Genomic DNA, 10233 nt, shown 5'->3' with positions numbered 1-10233 from the left:
CCGGTCGAGCCGCTGGCCGTCCCGGCTGGAGCCCAACCGCTCCGAGCAGAGGACGGCAGGGCCGGGCCGGTGTCGGCAGCCGAGCGAGGCAGGACCGTCGGCGCTCCCGAGCCAGGGTCCCACCGGCGCCTTTCCCCCTTTGTCGCCCCGAAAGCCCGCTTGTCCCGGCCCGAGAAGCGCTCCAGCTTTGCCGTGGCCCCTCCGCCGGAGGAGAGGAGAGGAGACCGGCCACTCCTGCCTCCCCGCAGGCCGGGCCGAGCGCCCGGGACTCTGAGCCCGGCCGGCAGCGCTTCCCGCGCCGAGCGGCCGCCGCGAGAGGCAACCGGCGCTTAGCTGGGCTGGGTCGCTCCAGGTGCGGAGCAGCCGCGCGTCGGCAGGGTGGAGCCCGAAGGGCGCAGCGGTGAGCGCGGAGCTTGGGGCTGGGACCTCGGACCTCACCCCCCGGGCCCTGTGCCCCCCTCCCCGAAGGGCCGCGCTATCCCGCTCCTCCTGCGCAGCGGGCGAGAGCCGTAGCCCGGGTTGTCCCCGCCGCGCCTCACTCCTCTCTGTCTCTCTCCTTTTGCGCAGCGCTGCCTGAGACCGGCCCCTGAGCAGCCACGGAGGGGTCCGTTGCAGCCCCTCCCGGGCACTCCAGGAGCCGCCCCTTCGCCGCCGCTGCGGCCGCCCTCCCGCCATGGGCCTCCGGGAGTCGCCGTACTCCAGCCGCTTCCTGGGGAGCCTGGACACGGGGCTCCGGCAGATCTTCTTCCCCAGCTACTGGCTGGCGAGCCAGCTGCTGGCCTTGCAGCAGACCACGGCGGAGAAGCGGACCCGCGCGCGCCTCGCTCTACGGGTGGTGGTCTGGGGACCGCCGCTGCTGCTGCTGCTGCTGCTCTACGCTCCGGTCGTGCTCCTGGCCTTACTGGTCTGGCTGCCCCTGCAGGCAGCCCGGCGACCCTTTGCCTACCTGCACACGCCGGCCCGAGCCCCTCCCGAGCCCTGGGTGCTCCCTGGTCAGGCCAGGGCTGTCAGCCTCCTCAGCGGGAACGTCTGCCTGCTCCCGGAGGGGCTAGCCAAGTTCAGCAACCTGTGGCGGACCCAGTGGCGTGCTGCCCACATAGCCCAGAGCCTGGCGCAGGTGGCACAGCTCTCCACCTACTGTGTCCCTGCCGCACCTCCTGATGTCCCACACAAGCCGCCTGGGCCCCCTGCCAGCCCCCGGAGCCAGCCCCAATGGGACGCTGACATGACTGTGGAGAAGGCAGAGGCGGCGGCAGTGGCGGCCAATGGGCCCTGGGAGATCTCTGCCTGTTTTCCCCACAACATCGACTTTCTGTTCCTGCAGGAGGTCTTTGACCTGCAGGCTTCCGCCCACCTGTGCCAGCTCCTCGGCCCCCACTTTGAGCACATTGTCTATGATGTGGGCACCTATGGCCTGCAGGCCTGCTCCGCCCTGAAGATGCTGAACAGCGGGCTCTTCCTGGCCAGCCGCTACCCCCTCTTGGCGGTGGCATTCCACTGCTATCCCAACGGCACTGGCGAGGATGCCTTCAGTGCCAAGGGCCTGCTGTGCGCACAGGTGAGCCACACCAGGCCCCTCCTTGCCACAATGGACGGGCTTGAGCTGGGCCCTGCCAAGTGGCCCTGATGCAGGGGAGGGCGTGCCAGGGGCTTCGGCCAAGGGCCTAAAAGCTGCCTGGCAGCCCCGGAGGATCCTGCTCTCTTCCTGCCCACATTGTTGTCCCGTCGCAGCCTGGACTCCCTAACCCACCTGAAGCAGCGTTTGCCCCATGGCTGCCCTCTTAGTCACTGATGGGGGGAGGACAGTGCTGGCCCTTCCCTCGAGCCCCGCAGGCAGTGCATACGTGGCCGCACAAGGGCGGGCTCCTTTGCCAACCCTTTAACTTCCCCCCTAAGCGGCAGAGGGAGGGGGCGGGCTCTCACAGGCAGCAGGGGGATCCTTGGGGGGGCTCTGCCTCTCAGGCTCACCCAGAGACCCGGCCTGAGAGGGGGCTGAAATATGCCCCGGCGGAAGAGCATGGCGTGAGGCTGGAGCCAGAGAAGTTGAGCTCAGCAGAGGCTGGATCTGAGCAAAAGCCTGGCTTGTCCTGTTTCTGGGCCTCGCTGCCATGCGGGGGGAACGAGGGTGCAGTGCAGCCTCCGGCCTGGGGCAGCCTCCGGCCTGGGGCAGCCTCTGGCCTGGGGCAGCCTCTGGCCTGGGGATGGCCAGACCACGGGGGGCTGTGGCTGGGAGGTCCCCCTGGCACCATGTGTGTAAGCCTCAGCCCCTCACTGACCAACCCCCTGAGCTTTAGTCCTGTGAGTGGGCAAGGGAGCCCTGTACAATTGAGCTGCCCGGCCTCAAGGGCCCCTCATCTCTTCTTGGCCCTTTCTTGACTGTAGGGGACCTCATTCTGCAGGGTCCTGCTTACAAGTCCCCAAGTCTGGTTGGACCATAGATCAGTAGAATGCCATGACACCGACTTGCTATTCCATGCCCAGACCAAAGATCCCTAAGGGCTACTGGTGCCCTTGGCACAATGGGGCCCCTGAAGTTCTCTCCCATAATGGCCCATCGCTAGGCTGAGAGTGTCCATGAAGCTCTCCAGCCTGAGGGGCAGCTTCTCCTAGAAAGCCTCCCCCACCCCCACCCCAAGCCTCAGCCTGTCTGTGCTTCCTGCTTTGCCCATTCAGGTGCAGCTGGGAGCTTGCCAAGGGCAAAGGGTCGTTGGATATCTGTACTGCACCCACCTGCACGCCCATGAAGGTAAGCGAGGTCAAGGAGGGAAGAGGAACCCCAGGGGCAGACCTGAAATGCTCTGGGGACGATGTGCTGCAGCCAGAAAGCCCCATGGCTGCCGAGCAGGAAGGGCTGGAAAACAGGGGTCTGGGAATGGATAAGCAAATATCTGGCAGGCGGCCGCACAGAAAGGGGGGGGGGGGCTTAGTCCAAACTACAAGGAAGAAGGTACAGATGGGATGGTCACGCACTTCCTGAAGTTCTAGTCTCTCAACCAGTGGTGGGCTCGCCTTCACTGGAGGACTGCGAAGAGAGGCTGAAAGGGAGTACGTCAGAGGTGCACCGAGCAGGGGTTGGGCCAGATGGTCTCTCGGGTCCTTTCCTGCTCTATGATTCTGTGATGGCTGTCCAACTCCTTCAACCCAGCCCAATGACTGCCAGACTCCGATGGCCGGAGGAAGTGTGGGAGCGAAGTAGGAAAATGGACTTCCCGCTCTCCTGACTCCGTGCTGCGGATATGTTCCCGGCCTCCCTCTTCCCTCAAAGGGGGCTCACCTGCTTGCCGTGCAACTCTGGCTTGCCCTGAGATCTGCCCTGCCCTGCCCTGCCCTGTCGGAAAAAGGTGGGGGGTGGGGCGCACCCTGAGGGGAGTGACTGCCCTAGGGCTCCCTTGGCCTGGCTGGGCATGTTGGCGGATTGCTGGGAAAGCCTTTAGCCCAGGAGAGATCAGAAAAGTCACACACACCAGGCATTTCTATAAAAATAATTTATTTACAGAAAGCAAAACAAAAGCAAAACATATTTAAAGGACTTAGCTCTCATTGAGAGCCACCTGGCTTGCTACATGCCAGCACAGAAGAGAAAGAGGAACTGAAACAAGTCCAGGCAGGTTCCTCCCCCCAGGTGCAATAATTAACATTTAATCTGTTAGTAGGAAAACCATTAACAGGGCAGTCTTCCAAACCGTAGGCATCCCTGCCTCTGCCCCGCTAGCATCCATGTGCTGGAAGCAAGGGGACAGGTGAACCTCAGGCGCTTGGCCCCCAGGGCTTGCTGCACTGCCAGGGTTCATGCTGCAGCCACCTGCCTTCCCACAGCTGACGGACCGATCCGGTGCGACCAGCTCAGCCTCGGCCTGCTTTGGGTGCAGCTCTTCCAAGACGCACACGCACAGCCAGGGGATGTGGTGGCCTTTGACATCTACTGTGGGGACCTCAATTTCGACACCTGCTCCTCAGGTGGGTGTCCTGGAGGGAGCTGCAGAGCACAGAGCAGGACCCCCCTCACTCACCTTTCTCATGCGCCCCTCTCCCCTTAGTTGATGAGATGGAACAAGGCCACGAGATCTTCAGCCTGTACACAGACCCGTGTCGCATCAGTCCTCAGAAGGACAAGCCTTGGGCAATCGGTGGGTGATCCCCCGCCCCCTTCTCCCTCTCCCCGTGGTCTCTCTGGGGCCTCACTTGGGTCATGGGGCAGGCAGTGGCTCCTGAGCTCTCCAGCCGCAGGGTGGCCCCAAAGGGTCCCGGCAGAGGAGGATGGGTGGGGCTGACCAGCCACCTTTTCCCCTGACCTGTGCCCAACGGGACGAGAGGAGGTGGGGCTGCGCGGGATGGGAAGGGCACAGGTTGTGGGGAGGGCAGAGCAACAACCCCTGTGCTTCACAGGGACGCTGATGAACTACCTGCGCATCTACGATGAAGCTGTGGCCACCCCAGAGAACCTGAAGCGGTGAGGAGTCTCAGCGCATGTCCCTGAAGGTCCGGGCTTGGGAACAAGGGACCCTGTTGGATGACCTGCCAAGTTGGCTTCTTTCCAGGGTGGGGGCAGAAGGCTGTGCCCAACCTGACAGCAACCAAGCCAAGGTCCATTCCCCACCCCCAACCCCCAATCAAGGCAACTCTGATTCCTGGCAACTGCCTGGACAATCCCTCCATTTTCTTGGCAAGATTCTAGAAGTGGCCTTGCCTTGCCGGCCTCTTTCTGGGACCAAGAGAGAGAGACTGGCCAACAGGTCCCCCAGCTGACTCACGTGCCTCAGGTGGGACTCAAACTGGCCACCTCCCACATCTGTTTGAGGCCTTAAGCAAACCTTTCTTCACTGATGTGGTCCAACTCCCAAAGGAGCCTCTGATGGAGGCTCCTCTTCATAAGGAGGTGATCGACTCCTTGGGTGAAGCTTGGGCTGGGCTGGGCTGGGCTGGCTCACTCTTGTGGGAGGAAGAGGAGGTTTCACCAGCAGAGAGGCCTGGACTGACCAGGCGGACTCGGACTGGGAAGAGGATTGCTCTGCCTCCAGGCAGGAAAGACGAAAGGCACAAGTCCAGGGCAAAGGAGAGCTGACTTGGCAGCAGCGCCCATAAAAAGGATCTGGGGGTCCTTCTCAACCACGCACTGAACGTGAGCCGGCGGTGTGATGCTGCTGCTAAAAGGGCAAATGCTACCTTGGGGTCAGGAGCATAGAGTCCATATAATGGCGCTGCCCTCTTCTACCCTGGCCAGGCCCTGTTTGGAGTGTCCAGCTTTGGGCACACTGCTCAAAAAAGACAGCAGCAGGTTGGAGGGTGTTGGGGGTGGAGGGTACCAAGATGGTGAGGAGTCTGGAAACAAAGTGAGAGGATGTGGGCAGGCTTCACCTCTGAGGCAAAGAAGGGAAATATGACAGCAGTCTTCAAATACCTGAAGAGCTGTCACACTGAAGGGAGAATGGATTTATATGCCGTTGCTCCAAAGGGCAGGACCAGAACCAGCGAGTGGAAACTACAAGGATGGAGGGTTAGGTTAGCAATCAAAAGTAACCTCCCAATTGTATGAGCCATTAGCTGGTGGAACAGCCTGCCACACGGAATGGCGAGTTCTCCTTCCCCAAACATCTTCAAACAGAGCTTGGATGGGATCTGCCCAAAATGCTTTTGCAGATACTGCACCCTGCAGGAGGTTGGACTAGATGACCTCTCGTTCCCCCCAAAACTATGGTTGTTTATTTATTAGATTTGTTCAGGCTGCTCAGCTCCAAACAGACTCTGTGTTGGCTTCCAGGACTCTGGAGAATCCGGAGGAGCGGAGGAAGTACCTGGCGGGCCCCATCCTGGCCGATGGCTGTCCCAGCCCCTCAGCCCCCAGTCACGAAGGGCGGCGCATTGATTACACTCTTTACCGGGAGCACCCAGGCCCTGTGGCATTGCAGACAGTGAGTTGGGCTGCCATGGAGCCTGCAGTCAGTCGCGGAAGGCGGGAAAGGCCTTCCCTGCCTGGCCAAAACAGCTGCAGTGGGGAGCTGAGTGTCCAGAAGCCTCCCCTGTTCTGGGCTGCAAAAGCTGCTGCTTCTGCAGTGAGGGGAGAGCATAAAATTAAGGGAGGGGGCCATGCGGTATAAATAACCCCCCAGGCCTGCTGAGCAGCTGGGGGTGGGACAGCTGCCAGTCTGGGGAGGCTGTGGTGGTCGGGCAGCATTGGCAGGGGAGCCGAGGGGCTGAGAAGACTGGACCAGGGTGGGGGATGTCCTTGGGAAGGATTGCCTGAGAGGGGAAGGGTGCTTGCTTGCTTGCTTATTCTTTCTTTCTTTCTTTCTTTCTTTCTTTCTTTCTTTTGCTTGAGGGGAAGGGTGCTTGCTTGCTTGCTTATTCTTTCTTTCTTTCTTTTTCTTTCTTTCTTTCTTTCTTTCGCTTGAGGGAAGGGTGCTTGCTTGCTTGCTTATCCTTTCTTTCTTTCTTTCTTTTTCTTTCTTTCTTTTGCTTGAGGGGAAGGGTGCTTGCTTGCTTGCTTGCTTGATTTATTTATTAAGCTTGAGAGGGGAAGGGTGCATTTTATTTATTTTGCTTGCTTGCTTGCATTATTTATTTATTTATTTAGCCAGCCTGAGAGGGGAAGGGTTTATTTACTTACTCACTTACTTACTATCCCGCCTTTATTATTTTTATAAATAACTCAAGGAGGCAAACGTCCCTAGTACTCCTCCCTCCTCCGATTTTCCCTACAACAACAACCCTGTGTGGTGGGCTGGGCTGAGAGAGAGCGGTGCTTCACCCTCCGTAGCGGCTGTTGCTGTTGTGTCCCGGGACGCCCTCCCGCCAATTCGACCCGGCCCCCGCTCGCTCCGCTGGCAGCGGAGCCTGGTTGGAGCAGCCAGCCAGCGCTGCTCGTCGAGGGCCCACGTCCTTGCGCAGAGGCCGCTGGGCCTGCCGGTGGGAGCTGGGCTGGGGATGCCTGGCAGCACCAGGGAAGGCAAAGGGAGCTGCCAGGAACCCGGCCAAGGCCGCGGGGGTGCTTCCCTGGGATCCACCGGCTGTCCAGTTCTGCCAGGAGTGGCACCCCCCCGCCCGGATATTTTGAGTCACCGCGCTTGCCCTCCCTCCCTGCCCCCTCGGGGTGGTTTCACCACTGGCCAAACACCTGCGTGGGAGGAAACCGAAGGCCAGAATCTGGCCCTCCCCCCTCCAAAAACAGCCACCCTGCTAAGGCGGGAAAGGCAGCCGAGGGGGCACCACCCTTTATGCCGACCTGTTTTCCGCCTGACTGGGGGATGGGCTGTGGGGAAGAGGCCCATCTTCCACCTTGATGAGGATCAAGTCCAGGGAAGCTGATCCTCCAGGGCCGGCCTCTGCCCTCCAGGGAAGAAAGGGTCAGCAAGACAGGCCTGGCATTTCCTTGGCGGCGTAATTAGTTAAGCCACCTCATCGCTGTGAGTTCATGCTGCTTTGAAGGACCTGCCCTTCACTTTCAGAAAGCATCGTCCAGGTGACTGTAGGCACAGCAGGGTCGCATATCCTTGCCCCTCCACCTGTGGTCACCCAGGTGCCCTCTTAGGTGGATCTGCCCATTGGGGATTGGGCAATCAGATCCACGGCTCCACGGCCCTGCAACACCTTTTCCTGGGCCGTGGGGAGGTTAGCATCTCCTGCGAACTCCAAACGGGGCAACTTGATACAGCCAGTTAACCTGGAGGGGGTGAAAGTTCTCCCTAAACAAGAACTAACTCCCTTGTGGCACACAGACGCCTTCCAGCAAGTTTGTTGACTTTCCTGAGTCCCAAATGCCAAGGCAAGGCCTCTCTCTCTTTCTAGTAGTTTTCACCATCCTCTCAACCCCACAACCCCTTGGGGGGATTAGAAGGGACAGAAGTGGGTGGGGGTCTCCAGTGACCCCACACCCACCATGGCAGATTTCTCCTCCTTCCAGAGTTTTCTTCTCTGGAGAGATGGGAGGAGACTGCCCAGCAACCCAGTGTAGCTGCCTCCACACTGCTGAATCTGCCGAGCAGAACGTTGGCTCAGGCGGCCTCTGGGCTGTCTTCCAGCTCGTGATTCCACAAAAGACTGCTTGAAATGATTCAGGATGCAGGACCAGCACTCGGGGGCGGTTCCTTGCACGTGGTCCAGGCAGCAGCTCAGTCTCTTTGCTGTTGGTCCCTTTGGTGGGCCTATTGCTCTGCTGCGTGTTTGCTTTAAACCGTTCTGCTCTTGCGTCCCCCTCTTTGCTTCCAGACAGTGGAGAAGGTCTTCTTCATCACTCAGCTGGCCACCTGCTCTGATCACCTGCCCATTGGACTGCGACTCCTTGTGTCTTCTGTAGCGGAGCCTGAAGTGTGAACCGGAAGCCCTGGCATGGAAGGATCCGCCATGACACACAGGTGGACTGAAGTCCTGGATTCAGTGATGGGAAGCAGTCCCGGGCATCTCCCCTGCCAGATCGAGGGCAAGAGCAGGCCGTTGCTTAACCAGAAGCCAAGCAAGTGACTTTTGTGATGGTGGAGGGGCTGGCATGGCAGTCCTTCAAGTTTGCAGGTGCTGGAAAAGTCACCCACTACAGTCTCCCGTACCCAGCGGCTGATGAAAAATAACTGTTCTGGTCAACTGGGACCATCAATCCAAAGTCCTGAGTTCTCTGTCTGCAAGGCGAACCCAAGTGTCTGAGCTGCACCTTCTTAGTCACCCCCTCAACTTGGCCCTCCTGGGCCAAGACAGCTGAGGCTGACAAGAGTGGCAGGGCGGGGGGGCGGGGGAGTGAGGTTGGACTGTGGCTGACGTGGCCTGTTCCACATGCAGATTACACTGGCCACTGAAGGGCCAGTACAGGCTTGGCCAGAGAACTGGACTCTCCCCATCACAAGGTGCAATTTCAGTGTCGTAACTATTTCCCAAATGTTTTCAGCCTCCCAAAATAAAAATCTAACCACCCAGATTGCATGTTCTGGTTCAGGCACGTATAGAACTGAATGTTTCAGCAACACCTGAATTGTTTCCAAGAGACAGAAGGGACCCAAACACTCTTAATTTACTGCATTTGAGCAGAAAGTCTCTGGGGTGTTCTTAATTTACAGCACCTTTTGGGCATGTGGAAACTCACCTTCCGGAACTCTTTGGGGCTCCAGAGCTTTAAAATTTTGGCTGGGCCATGAGGTTCAAGGTGGCCCTGTTGGAAAGCAGTTGCTCAGTCCTTCGTGGGCAGGAACCTGCTTCCTGGTGCCTTTGCTGCTGGCTGTACGCCTCTTTGTTCCGCCACTTGAGCAAACACACCGTTGCAGCCGATTGGCGCAGAAGGCTGATCGCTCGTGGGGCAGGACACAAGATTCAGCTCTAGGGGGCCTTGTGCTGCTGGGGGCGGGGGCGGGGCGGGGGCTTTATCCACGGTCACTGTCGAACAGTGTGCAGGGCTTGATACAGATTCCACTGCCTCCAGGGAATGCAAGCGAAGAGCAGAAACAGAGGCAAGATGTGAAGTTGGTTACGTAAAGGAAACATGGATGCCTTCTCAGACCGCTGCTGCTAAATGGGTTGGAAAGAGTTCAGGAACCCCGCCCTGCCCTGCCCTGCCCTGCCCTGCCCTGCCCTGCCCTGCCCTGCCCTGCCGGTGGTCCTGGCCTTTTTGGAGCTCTCAACACTGCCCCCCTTTTCTTCCTGCATGGCTGGGCCTCTCCTACATTGGCTTTTGTCCACTGACATCAATTGCCCAGTAATTGCAGTAGCCCAGTTAGAGCTCTGGGGAAAAATTGGGCCCCAAAACCCCAACAATCGGAGCAGGCCCAAACTGACTGTCATTGATTGCATAGCTAGCAGGTTACAGAGAACCTCTGGCCTCTTGCACCCAGATGAGTCAACGGCAAAAGCCAACAGTTGCATTGACTTACCTAGAACGTTGATCGAAGATGGTCTGAGCATGCATATGCACTAGCAGAAGACCCCAATTACAGAAAGAATTGCTTTAGCAGGAAATGAGGTAACTTCAGTAAGGAACAGGGGAACTTTCACAATGTGAAATCATTAAAGGGACATTCCTGGAAAAGAAACCTATATATAGGAGTTGAACTGAGGTTCTGATCCTTATTCTAATGGACTGGCCCTGAACTGACAGCTGGAAGAGATAGGGAGGCTTGGCACCAGATACCCTGCCTGCTCTCAAGGCATCAACTCTGCAATCAGCCACTACCAGGTGCAGATTGGCAAAAGAATTAAAATTCTGAAAGGTGCTACCTGAGAGGTGCAGAGAAGGGCATCTGTGAACCCAAGGAAACAATG

The 10233-nt window shown here is 58.7% G+C and overlaps 1 protein-coding gene across 1 annotated transcript; it reads left to right on the top strand.

Moving 5' to 3' along the window:
• Nucleotides 1–541: 541 nt before the first annotated feature.
• LOC134494556 (sphingomyelin phosphodiesterase 5-like) lies at nucleotides 542–8661 on the top strand. The gene is made up of 7 exons (XM_063299811.1): nucleotides 542–1558; nucleotides 2674–2746; nucleotides 3817–3957; nucleotides 4038–4127; nucleotides 4387–4450; nucleotides 5759–5909; nucleotides 8203–8661. Exons 1-7 carry the CDS (start codon nucleotides 674–676, stop codon nucleotides 8305–8307), a joined length of 1509 nt encoding a protein of 502 aa, XP_063155881.1. The 5' UTR covers nucleotides 542–673; the 3' UTR covers nucleotides 8308–8661.
• Nucleotides 8662–10233: the final 1572 nt, after the last annotated feature.

This window comes from Candoia aspera, chromosome 3 (assembly GCF_035149785.1).
Source record: "Candoia aspera isolate rCanAsp1 chromosome 3, rCanAsp1.hap2, whole genome shotgun sequence".
NCBI classification, from domain to species: Eukaryota; Metazoa; Chordata; class Lepidosauria; order Squamata; family Boidae; genus Candoia; species Candoia aspera.
This window is presented reverse-complemented; position numbering and strand designations above follow the sequence as displayed.